Here is a 13786-nt window from a genome sequence, read left to right as displayed (position 1 = left end):
ATTCGTTGATAAGAGGGTGGGGCTCAAGCTGCATCCCTGTCTCACCCCAAAGCCCTATGGGAAGAAATGTGTGTTTTTTGTCTATTATAACCACACACTTGTTGTTTGTGTACATGGATTTTATAATTTTATTCTCTCTCTCATTCTCTCTCTCTCTTTCACTCTCTCTCTCTCTCTCTCTCTGTCTCTCTCTCTCTCTCTCATTCTCTCTCTCTGTCTCTCTTTCTCTCATTCTCTCTCTCTCTCTCTCTCTCTCTCTCTCTCTCATTCTCTCTCTCTGTCTCTCTCTCTGTCTCTCTCTGTCACTCTCTCTTTCTCTCTCTCTTTCTCTCTCTGTCTCTCTGTCTCTTAGGGGATGAGATCCTGGAGTTGAATGGTGAGTCTCTACATGGACTAACTCATCAGGATGCACTACAGAGATTCAAAGTAAGACTACAGCACCACAACAAATCATCATATTACACTGTTATTACAGCCATATTACAACATTATTACAGCCATATTACAACATTATTACCGCCATAATACAACATTATTACAGCCATAATACAACAGTATTACAGCCATAATGCAACATTATTACAGCCATAATACAACATTATTACAGCCATAATACAACATGATGGAATTAAAAGGATCCCTTTTGATTAGTGAAGACATTTTAGAACAGGGGTAGACAACCCTGTTCCTGGAGTGCTGCAGGTACTGCAGGATTTTGTACCAACTAGGCACCACACCTGATTGACTAAATTCAACACAGCTGGTCCTCCTGGTTGGTTTAATCAAAAGCATGAAGTGCCTGCAGCACTCCAGATCCAGGGTTGTCTTCCCCTGTTCTGGAACAACCGAACAGACTATAATACAATAAACACAGCTCATTAAATCTAAGATCCATCTTTATTAATCAGAATGATCCTCTCTTTCCCTCTCCATCCCGCTCTACTTCTCCCTCTCTCCTTCTCCCTCGCCTTCTCTCCCTCTCCTTCCCTTCTCCCCCGCCATTGCCTTCTCCTTCTCCCTCTCTCCACAGCAGATAAAGAAGGGTCTGTTGACTCTGGTGGTGAGGACCAGCCTGCGTGTCGGCGCCCTCTGTGGCCAGGCAGCGGTAGCACAGCTGTGTCGGTCTCGCTCTCTCAGCTCCAGTACTGGCATGGCCCGGGTCAGCACTGATATGGGGGACTACAACTACCTCAGCGGTGTCACCGCCGCCAACACACACACCAACACCGTACCTCAGCCGCCTTTGGCCAAACCCCGAGATCGTGTCATGATGGAGATCACCTTGCACAAAGGTCAGGGGTCAAAGATAAGAAGTTCTAAGTTGCATTATGACTTGGAGCTAGAGCATCTAACGTACACAATGTCCTATCTGTCTTCCTGTGTGTGTGTGTGTGTGTGTGTGTGTGTGTTTGTGTGTTTGTGTGTGTGTGTGTGTGTGTGTGTGTGTGTGTGTGTTTGTGTGTTTGTTTGTGTGCCTGCGTGCATGTGTGTGTCTGTGTGTAGAGGCTGATGTGGGGCTGGGCATTGGGCTGTGTTGCGTGCCGTCTGGAGATGGTTGCCGTGGCGTCTATATCCACACCCTCTCCCCTGGGTCGGTGGCACACATGGACAGTAGACTCAGGTAAGGATTCAAGAAACATTCTGTAAATGCTGAATACACATAGCCTGGGTACCAGTCTGTTTGTGCTAACATTCCACAACTTGTCATGAAAATGAGGCTTACCTCAGTACACTCCCCACTTCCTTACTCCCTGGATGTGGTCCCATTCTTTACCTTTCCACCAAGTGTGCACTTGTACCCTCACTATCATGGATTTCGAAAGGAATCGATGTAGTGGAAACTCCCTCATGCCATGCTTGCACTAATCCAATGCATTTCAATGCATGAGAGAGGGAGTGAAGGAGGAGACTCTGTACAGCACGTTACATCACCACTCTTCATTAGTCATTTAGCAGACTCAGGCATCCAGAGCAGTTTATTGTTGACACATGGTCTGTGCATATTGTCGTGTCTTTGGCATCATTAAAACTGAAGACCTATTTATCAAATAACTCTGTAATTATTATTACGTGATCAAACTGATTAATCATGTAACTGTAATTAACTAGGAAGTCGGGGCACCAAGGAAAATATTCAGATTACAAAGTTATAATTTTCCTAATATAACTTTCAGATATTTTAATATCTGATCAATTAGTCTTCAATTTAATGAATTATTATTTACCTCACGTTAGTCTCATTCCAAACGTCGTAAATTGTTGGTTATCTGCACGAACCCAGTCTTCACTATGAGTCATCCATACATCAATTGTCTTAAAATCATTTATTTACTAACTAAGTAATTCACAGAAATGCATAACAAACAGTAGATATGTTTACAAGGAAATGATAGAGGAATGTACCCTAGTGGGCTAAACCGGTATTGCGGCTTGTTAGACAAAAGGGGAGTGGGGGTTCATCTGACGAGACACTACAGAGTTGAATATTATAACAATTGAAATGCTAATCCTTTGCACATGAATGCTCACTCATTCGGGAACAATTGCAATCAATATATATATTTACGCTCAGTGTGTCGTCGTGATCTCTGTTGAAAAGTTTGTTTCTGTTGGAGAGTCTGTCCGCCCTATCTCTCTCTCTCTCTCTCTCTCTGTCGTGGTTAGAATGGATAGTTCAGAGTAACATTCATTGATGTCGTTATAGAATAGCTGTTTCTGTGCTTGTTGGTCTTCGTGTTCAATGATACCGAATTCCTAGCTGCAGACTAGTAATTAATATCAAAGACTTGTTCTTATTCTGTCGGTATCGATAGTCTAAGAGTTTAACCATGTGGTATGGTTAAAAGTTCAGCAAGAGAAATGCATGGTCTCAAACCTTGGCCCTCTCGTTATCGAGGTAAGCTGGTCTGGTGATAGAAAACCTAGGTGGGGGTTTTATGCGGAACATCAAAAAGGCTGTCTCATGATGCCAGGTCCTGTCTGTGCCCCTGGGGGCGTGCCAAGGACTTAGTGAAACTTTAAACAGAAATACAATTCGCTCACATTAACATCATTACATAGCATCCCATCATCTCACAAATAGCTTCATCCTTATTCCTTCATTTTATACAACCATTAGATGTAAGTCTCATACCTGAGACTCTTCTATAAACATGGTTATGGTAATGTGGCTGTATTGTCTCTCATGAGTTTCACAAAACTGTACCAAATGGACCAGTTCATAGCTGGATTATTCACCAAACCTTTTATGCCTTCTCCAAAACATAAATGTCGTTCGGTTCTCCAGTTCTGTGAGGTGGAAGAAATTCCTTTGTCCTCTCTATGAAAACTCACTCTCTCTCTATACTGTAGCCATGAGGAGAGGATCTCCTCATAGGAATTTACAACCTCTTCTGACCACAGCAGCCTGGGTGTGGGAGACAGAGGTAGGGGGATGGTGCATAGAAAAGGGCTGGTGCAGAGGGAGGGGGAAATAGTGCTCGCTGTACCCAAAGAAGGCAATGTCATGACAATATGCTCAACTTGAATCAGTTACTGTACTTTAATCTCCACACTCACTCTCCATCTCCCCTTCCCCCCTCTCTCTTCCCTCGCTACTCTCTCGTCCCCTCCCCTCTCTCTCTCCCCCTCCAATCTCTCTCCCCCTCCAATCTCTCTCCCCCTCCAATCTCTCTCCACCTCCTCTCTCTTTCCCCCTCCCCTCTCTCGCCCCTCTCTCTCCCCCTCCCCTCTCTCTCCCCCTCATCCCTCTCTCCTCCCCTCTCTCACCCCTCTCTCTCCTCTCTTTCCCCCTCCCCTCTCTCTCTTCCTATCCCCTCTTTCACACCCTCTCTAATACCCCACTCAAATCCCTCAACACTCCCTCTCCCCCTCACCTCTCTCTCCACCTCCACACTCTCTCCCCCTCACCTCTCTCTCTACCCTCCTCTCTCTCCCCCTGTTCCCCTCCACACCCCCCCTCTCTCTCCCCCTTCCCTCTCTCCCCCTCTTTCCTCTCCTAGATGTGGAGATGAGATTATGGAGATCAACAACACAGTGGTGAACAACATGGTCCTGAACGATGTGTACACGGTTCTGAGTCAGTGCTCCCCGGGGCCGGTCCAGATCATCATCAGTCGACACCCCGACCCCAAAGTACGTACCCCGTTTAACCTTATATACACACCCTGTCTGACCTTATATACACACTCTGTCTAACCTTATATACACACTCTGTCTAACCTTATATACACACCCTGTCTGACCATATATACACACCCTGTCTGACCTTATATACACACCCTGTCTGACCTTATATACACACCCTGTCTAACCTTATATACACACCCTGTCTGACCTTATATACACACCCTGTCTGACCTTATATACACACCCTGTCTGACCTTATATACACACTCTGTCTAACCTTATATACACACCCTGTCTGACCTTATATACACACCCCGTTTAACCTTATATACACACCCTGTCTAACCTTATATACACACCCTGTCTAACCTTCTATACACACCCTGTCTAACTTTATATACACACCCTGTCTGACCTAATATACACACCCTGTCTGACCTTATATACACACCCCGTTTAACCTTATATACACACCCTGTCTGACCTTATATACACACCCTGTCAGGCTTTATATATACACCCTGTCTGACCTTATATACACACCCTGTCTAACCTTATATACACACCCTGTCTAACCTTATATACACACCCTGTCTGACATTATATACACACCCTGTCTGACCTTATATACACACCCTGTCTAACCTTATATACACACCCCGTTTAACCTTATATACACACCCTCTCTGACCTTACATACACACCCAGTCTAACCTTCTATACACACCCTGTCTAACCTTATATACACACCCTGTCTAACCTTATATACACACCCCGTTTAACCTTATATACACACCCTCTCTGACCTTACATACACACCCAGTCTAACCTTCTATACACAACCTGTCTAACCTTATATACACACCCTGTCAGACCTTATATACACACCCTGTCAGGCTTTATATATACACCCTGTCTGACCTTATATACACACCCTGTCTAACTTTATATACACACCATGTCTAACCTTATATATACACCCTGTCTGACCTTTTATACACACCCTGTCTAACCTTATATACACACCCCGTTTAACCTTATATACACACCCTCTCTGACCTTACATACACACCCAGTCTAACCTTCTATACACACCCTGTCTAACCTTATATACACACCCTGTCTAACCTTATATACACACCCCGTTTAACCTTATATACACACCCTCTCTGACCTTACATACACACCCAGTCTAACCTTCTATACACAACCTGTCTAACCTTCTATACACAACCTGTCAGACCTTATATACACACCCTGTCAGGCTTTATATATACACCCTGTCTGACCTTATATACACACCCTGTCTAACTTTATATACACACCATGTCTAACCTTATATATACACCCTGTCTGACCTTTTATACACACCCTGTCTGACCTTATATACACACCCTGTCTAACCTTATATACACACCCTGTCTGACCTTATATACACACCCTGTCTGACCTTATGTACACACCCTGTCTAACCTTATATACACACCCTGTCTAACCTTATATACACACCCTGTCTGGCCTTATATACACCCTGTCTGACCTTACATACACACCCTGTCTAACCTTATATATACACCCTGTCTGACCTTACATACACACCTTGTCTAACCTTATATATACACCTTGTCTGACCTTACATACACACCCTGTCTAACCTTATATATACACCCTGTCTGACCTTACATACACATCCTGTCTAACCTTATATACACACCCTGTCTAACCTTATATACACACCCTGTCTGGCCTTATATACACACCCTGTCTGACCTTATATACACACCCTGTCTAACCTTCTATACCACCCTGTCTAACCTTATATACACACCCTGTCTGACCTTATGTACACACCCTGTCTGACCTTATATACACACCCTGTCTGACCTTATGTACACACCCTGTCTAACCTTATATACACACCCTGTCTAACCTTATATACACACCCTGTCTGACCTTATGTACACACCCTGTCTAACCTTATACACACCCTGTCTAACCTTATATACACACCCTGTCTGACCTTATATACACATCCTGTCTAACCTTCTATACACACCCTGTCTAACCTTCTATACACATCCTGTCTAACCTTCTATACAAACCCTGTCTAACCTTCTATACACACCATGTCTAACCTTATATAAACACTCTGTCAAGCCTTATATACACACCCTGTCAGGCTTTATATATACACCCTGTCTGACCTTACATACACACCCTGTCTAACCTTATATACACACCCTGTCTAACCTTATATACACACCCTGTCTGACATTATATACACACCCTGTCTGACCTTATATACACACCCCGTCTAACCTTATATACACACCCCGTTTAACCTTATATACACACCCTCTCTGACCTTACATACACACCCAGTCTAACCTTCTATACACACCCTGTCAGACCTTATATACACACCCTGTCAGACCTTATATACACACCCTGTCAGGCTTTATATATACACCCTGTCTGACCTTATATACACACCCTGTCTAACTTTATATACACACCATGTCTAACCTTATATATACACCCTGTCTGACCTTTTATACACACCCTGTCTGACCTTATATACACACCCTGTCTAACCTTATATACACACCCTGTCTGACCTTATATACACACCCTGTCTGACCTTATATACACCCTGTCTGACCTTACATACACACCCTGTCTAACCTTATATATACACCCTGTCTGACCTTACATACACACCTTGTCTAACCTTATATATACACCCTGTCTGACCTTACATACACACCCTGTCTAACCTTATATATACACCCTGTCTGACCTTACATACACAACCTGTCTAACCTTATATACACACCCTGTCTGACCTTCTATACACACCCTGTCTGACCTTACATACACAACCTGTCTAATCTTACATACACACCCCGTTTAACCTTATATACACACCCTGTCTGACCTTATATACACACCCTGTCTAATCTTCTATACACACCCTGTCAGGCCTTATATACACACCCTGTCTAACCTTACATACACACCCTGTCAGGCCTTATATACACACCCTGTCTAACCTTACATACACACCCTGTCTAACCTTCTATACACACCCTGTCTAACCTTATGACCTTATGTACACACCCTGTGTGACCTTATATACACACCCTGTCTAACCTTATATACACACTCTGTCTGACCTTATATACACACCCCGTTTAACCTTATTTACACACCCTGTCTGACCTTATATACACACCCTGTCTAACCTTATATACACACTCTGTCTGATCTTATATACACACCCCGTTTAACCTTATATACACACCCTGTCTGACCTTAATTATTGGTCTCCCGTGTGGCGCAGTGATCTAACACACTGCATCTCAGTGCTAGAGGCGACACTACTGGCCATGATCGGGAGTCTCATAACGCGGTGCACAATTGGCCCAGAATCGTCCGGGTTGGGGGAGGGTTTGGCTGGGGGAGGGTTTGGCTGGGGTAGGCCAAAATATTTTTTTCTTAACTGACTTGCCTAGTTCAATAAAGGTGAAATGAAAATATGTTAAATATATGGTATACACCCTGTCTGGCCTTATATTAACTAGTTTACTGTGGTACAGATGCACATGTGTATAGTGTTGGGGAGGGAGTGTGTCGATTTTTGTGGTGTGTGTGTGTGTGTGTGTGTGTGTGTGTGTGTGTGTGTGTGTGTGTGTGTGTGTGTGTGTGTGTGTGTGTGTGTGTGTGTGTGTGTGTGTGTGTGTGTGTGTGTGTGTTAAATGCAATGTGTCTGTGTGTATCTTTAGGTGTCAGAGCAGCAGCTGAACGATGCCATAGCCCAGGCTGTAGAGACCAGCCAACTAAAGCAGGATGCCAGTCAGTGGAGTATTGACGGTAACAACCTTTATCAACTCAGTGGAGTATAGACGGTAACAACCTTTATTAACTCAGTGGAGTATAGACGGTAACAACCTTTATTAACTCAGTGGAGTATAGACGGTAACAACCTTTATTAACTCAGTGGAGTATAGACGGTAACAACCTTTATTAACTCAGTGGAGTATAGACGGTAACAACCTTTATCAACTCAGTGGAGTATAGACGGTAACAACCTTTATTAACTCAGTGGAGTATAGACGGTAACAACCTTTATCAACTCAGTGGAGCATAGATGGTAACAACCTTTATTAACTAAGTGGAGTATAGACGGTAACAACCTTTATTCACTCAGTGGAGTATAGACGGTAACAACCTTTATTCACTCAGTGGAGTATAGACGGTAACAACCTTTATTCACTCAGTGGAGTATAGACGGTAACAACCTTTATTAACTCAGTGGAGTATAGACGGTAACAACCTTTATTAACTCAGTGGAGTATAGACGGTAACAACCTTTATTAACTCAGTGGAGTATAGACGGTAACAACCTTTATCAACTCAGTGGAGTATAGACGGTAACAACCTTTATTAACTCAGTGGAGTATAGACGGTAACAACCTTTATCAACTCAGTGGAGCATAGATGGTAACAACCTTTATTAACTAAGTGGAGTATAGACGGTAACAACCTTTATTCACTCAGTGGAGTATAGACGGTAACAACCTTTATTCACTCAGTGGAGTATAGACGGTAACAACCTTTATTCACTCAGTGGAGTATAGACGGTAACAACCTTTATTAACTCAGTGGAGTATAGACGGTAACAACCTTTATTAACTCAGTGGAGTATAGACGGTAACAACCTTTATTAACTCAGTGGAGTATAGACGGTAACAACCTTTATCAATTCTCAGCTAGTTCAGCTTCGCCAGATGATAATGCACACACATTACCTTCTGTAAAATTACTGCATTGTGTTTCATCAGGATAAATTAATCTCTCTCACGTCCCATCTCTTTCTCTCACCTACCTACCTACCTACCTACCTACCTACCTACCTACCTACCTACCTACCTTTCTTTCTATCTGGACTCTCTCTGTGACCTCTTAACCCCAGGCCTGCGTAGGTCTGACCCCTGCTCCCACTCCAGAGGGAAGTGTGAGCACTGTGTGGCGAGGAGCTTCAGCCAACTGACTGCCCGGCGAGCCCAGAAGAACATGACCCGCTCCTGTAGTGACAGCAACACATACAACCAGAACCACCATCATAACCATCAGCACAACCGCTGCCCCGGACCAGGAACCAACCTGGTTAATAGTCAAACCCTGACTATACCCAACCACAACACGCACCATAATCTGATGGAAAGGGTCCACAGCCTCGACATCCCCATGGTAACTCAACACAACCAAGCATCCCAGAATAATCTGTCATGGTTCTAGAGGTTCAAATACCTCGTCTTTATCTCATGGGTGTAGGGGTTCTAGGGGTCATGGTTCTAGAGATTCTAATCTGTCTTAATCTTATGGGTGTAGGGGTTCTAGGGGTCATGGTTCTAGAGATTCTAATCTGTCTTTATCTCATGGTTGTAAGGGTTCTAGGGGCCATGGTTCTAGGGATTCTAATCTGTCTTTATCTCATGGGTGTAGGGGTTCTAGGGGTCATGGTTCTAGAGATTCTAATCTGTCTTTATCTCATGGGTGTAGGGGTTCTAGGGTCATGGTTCTAGAGATTCTAATCTGTCTTTATCTCATGGGTGTAGGGGTTCTAGGGGTCATGGTTCTAGAGATTCTAATCTGTCTTTATCTCATGGGTGTAGGGGTTCTAGGGGTCATGGTTCTAGAGATTCTAATCCGTCTTTATCTCATGGTTGTAGGGGTTCTAGGGGTCATGGTTCTAGAGGTTCAAATACCTTTTTGTCTCGTGGTTGTAGGGGTTCTAGGGGTCATGGTTCTAGGGATTCTAATCTGTCTTTATCTCATGGTTGGAGGGGTTCTAGGGGTCATGGTTCTAGAGATTCTAATCTGTCTTTATCTCATGGGTGTAGGGGTTCTAGGGGTCATGGTTCTAGAGATTCTAATCCGTCTTTATCTCATGGTTGTAGGGGTTCTAGGGGTCATGGTTCTAGAGGTTCAAATACCTTTTTGTCTCGTGGTTGTAGGGGGTCATGGTTCTAGGGATTCTAATCTGTCTTTATCTCATGGTTGGAGGGGTTCTAGGGGTCATGGTTCTAGAGATTCTAATCTGTCTTAATCTTATGGGTGTAGGGGTTCTAGGGGTCATGGTTCTAGAGATTCTAATCTGTCTTTATCTCATGGTTGTAAGGGTTCTAGGGGCCATGGTTCTAGGGATTCTAATCTGTCTTTATCTCATGGGTGTAGGGGTTCTAGGGATTCTAATCCGTCTTTATCTCATGGGTGTAGGGGTTCTAGGGGTCATGGTTCTAGGGGTTCTAATCCGTCTTTATCTCATGGTTGTAGGGGTTCTAGGGGTCATGGTTTGAGGGTTCTAATACCTCTTTGTCTCGTGGTTGTAGGGGTTCTAGGGGTCATGGTTCTAGGGATTCTAATCCGTCTTCATTTTATGGGTGTAGGGGTTCTAGGGGTCATGGTTCGAGGGTTCTAATACCTCTTTGTCTCATGTTTCTGAGAGTTCAAGGGGTCATGGTTCTAGGGTCCTTATCCGTCTTGATCTCATGGTTGTAGGGGTCCACGCCTGAGCCCTGGTGTGATAACAGACTGTCTGCATTGGTCTACCCTGTTCCTGATGACGACTACAACGTCCCCTACAACTCCCCAGCAGCCAACCTCTCCAGCCAGCGCACATTAGACCTGGCCACAAGGGGAAATAAGGTAGCTTAACTCCAGACGTTTCCATACAAGCTTTTGGAAGGCCACACTTTAGGCACCAAATGGAAGAATAATGCACTGAAACAGGCTGGGACAACCTGGACTCGTCCAATAAGAAACGTTTATATAACACATATTTTCCTAATCTGACCCTAGAACAGGCCCAAAGCCCTGACACCTCCAAGGAGGTACTGCCGACACCAGGACGTCACTAGTGAGGAGGGGGCCCCTGGGGGCCTGCAAGACTACAATGTTTCCAGTAGAGGCTCCCCTGTTAGAGAGGACGGATGGAGTCCCACACATACCAACTGTCAGGTAGGGAGAGAACATTATTTACACCTATTTACAATGATAGTCTGGTTTCTTCCATTTGGTGCCTAATGAACACAACCCACTAGTGCAGAAAAGGACAGCATCTGACATAATCTCACTGTTTTTGTATTTTTTTTGTTCGCACATATTATGCTAAAAGATGCTGAATTTACTAAATAGACACTTATCTAACCAGTCATCTTGACTTAAACATGTATTACTGTGGATGGATGGATGAATAGGTATATTGTAAGCAGGTTTGAACTTTTTTTAAATAATGAATTTGAATCGATGCATCTCAACAGGACGTTAGCAGCTTGATATGACTGGCTGTCGTTCATACTGCCGTACATCTGAGGAAGAGCTAGACTGCATGCTTCTATTGCCCATAAATGGTAGCCACTGTAGGGAAGAAGGGGGCGTGATCAAAATCTCTGTAAAACAGAGTTGCGTAGTCTCCATGCATCAGGCATCAGCTGTGGTTGAGACACGTCATTCTGTTTTGCATTGGTTCTTCTGCTTGCATATTCTCTGAAACCGCAATTGTCTGTGAAGCTGATCTGCAGAGCTGGGTCGAGTTCATTAAGGCATGCAACGGAAACGTCTTAATACGAAAATGAACGTTTCTTATTGGACAAGTCCAGGTAGTCCCTCCCTGTTTCTTCCATTTGGTGCCTAATGAACACAACAGGACAATGTGATGGACATTTTTATGTTTGTGCTTTTCTATAAACCAATTTCTATGTTCTCTGTTTGTGCTTTTCTATAAACCAATTTCCGTGTTCAATCTGATTGAATGAATCAGTATGTGCAATTTGGCAGTACGCCCAGAACCTTGTTTAGAGAAATGATATCTCAGTTTCAAGGTCTCAGCTTAGAGAAGAAGCCTCGTGAGGTACTGGTCTGTCACAAGCATGACCCAGTATTGGTCGTCACATGAATGAAACAAACATTAATGACCCAGTATTGGTTGTCACATGAATGAAACAAACATTAATTCTGAATGATAAATAAGGTAAATCATGCAAACATAACTTGTCAGTACATAAGGGAACTAATGGGACTGCCCCGTTAGAGCTCACTTCAGATTGCTACTATACGTATCTAAGTCTGACTGGGACCTCTCCAGCCTGCTGACAATAAAGAGTGATTCACTTAAGATTGACTTCGAGTGTCCCTGTGTAAGAATTTCCACAACGACAACATTAGACAGTGCAGAGAAGGATAACATTAGACATAATCTCACTGTTTTTCTTATTCTCTGTCCATAAGCAATATGCTAAAACATGCTGAATTTACTAAATACAGTATGCTAATATAATTTGCCTCTAACTAATGTGTATTGTCCCATGTGTTGTTTCTGCATCCACATCTACATGCTTCCAGCTTGTTAGCAGAGTATACAAGGCTTTGAGAAAGATCATAAGGTTACTGTGTAGAAATGTATGTGGGACCGTTTCATACTCTTGAATGTTTTGGTGAATGTTTTGCATGGAGATGACTTTGGACTGAGAATGGTGCTTTTTCAAATAGAAAATATGAACATACCAGTCATATCTTTACATTTTTGTTTACAGAATGTCATACATTCATGCCTTTGAGCAGGCATGGATGGACAAATATGACACCTCTTCCCTATGTATCCTGTCCCTGAAACATTAAACCTTAAACCTGTCTCACAATGCAAGCTTTTATAGTAAGGATGGCTTCTCTCCGTTCTGGAAGTATTTGCTTATGTGTTTGTAAGTGATTCACCTGTAATTCTGAAAGATGCTTGTGTTATACCCACATCAGGCATGAAGCTATTGGATATCATAGAATGGCCTTGCTTTGGCACTGTGTGTGATTCAATTATGTTCTGCATCTGGCCGTTGTGAGTGTGATGGATGGATGCATGTTGATGTGAAGTTGTGGAGGGTAACGAGCGGTAGTAAATGCAGGGTGAATTACAACACCTTTCTGCGGTCAGAGGCTGAGTGGTGCGCTCAACGTTTTAACTTCCTGTTTATCTGTGTTCCAGGAAGTCGAGAGTGAGAGAGAAAGAGAGAGAGAAAGAGAGAGAGAACACTCAGAGGGAAGTGGAGAGACTCTCACCCACTCAGAGGCTCGCTCTGCTGCCATCACTGACTGCCCTCGATACTCATCCTGCACAGAAGACAGACTACATACAGGTATCGTATGGGAAGCTCGATACTCATCCTGCACAGAAGACAGACTACATACAGGTATCGTATGGGAAGCTCGATACTCATCCTGCACAGAAGACAGACTACATACAGGTATCGTATGGGAAGCTCGATACTCATCCTGCACAGAAGACAGACTACATACAGGTATCGTATGGGAAGCTCGATACTCATCCTGCACAGAAGACAGACTACATACAGGTATCGTATGGGAAGCTGAATACTTTTTTTTGTCGGTCACATTTAATTTCCAAAAATGTCTTAGAATACACCATTTGTAAATTCAGAGCTAACAGTCAAATATACAGCTATTTGATGGCCCCTATAGGGGCCATTTGCAGTTTGTTTCCTGAAAGTCAACATGTTATTTAGTTGTGAACGCCATCTTTAGGGTCATTTCTTACATTGGGACATTTAATGGCACCACAACTTACTATTTAACGTTATTAGTA

General features: G+C 43.4%; 1 protein-coding gene across 5 annotated transcripts in view; it reads left to right on the top strand.

Moving 5' to 3' along the window:
- LOC115203424 (pro-interleukin-16) overlaps positions 1 to 13786 on the top strand; it is a 46982-nt gene that overhangs the window by 20743 nt on the left and 12453 nt on the right. For 3 of the 5 annotated variants that reach the window (XM_029768117.1, XM_029768115.1, XM_029768113.1), the window contains 9 exons: positions 353 to 426; positions 1031 to 1292; positions 1504 to 1621; positions 4002 to 4134; positions 7914 to 8001; positions 9104 to 9381; positions 10693 to 10839; positions 10993 to 11151; positions 13169 to 13535. In XM_029768117.1, coding sequence (XP_029623977.1) covers positions 353 to 426; positions 1031 to 1292; positions 1504 to 1621; positions 4002 to 4134; positions 7914 to 8001; positions 9104 to 9381; positions 10693 to 10839; positions 10993 to 11151; positions 13169 to 13535 — 1626 coding nt within the window. The remainder of the gene's footprint in view (positions 1 to 352; positions 427 to 1030; positions 1293 to 1503; positions 1622 to 4001; positions 4135 to 7913; positions 8002 to 9103; positions 9382 to 10692; positions 10840 to 10992; positions 11152 to 13168; positions 13536 to 13786) is intronic. The other 2 variants (XM_029768114.1, XM_029768116.1) reach the window with 2 other exon arrangements.

This window comes from Salmo trutta, chromosome 12 (assembly GCF_901001165.1).
Source record: "Salmo trutta chromosome 12, fSalTru1.1, whole genome shotgun sequence".
NCBI lineage: Eukaryota > Metazoa > Chordata > Actinopteri > Salmoniformes > Salmonidae > Salmo > Salmo trutta.
Note: the sequence above shows the minus strand (reverse complement) of the source record. Positions and strands in the feature narration are given on the sequence as shown.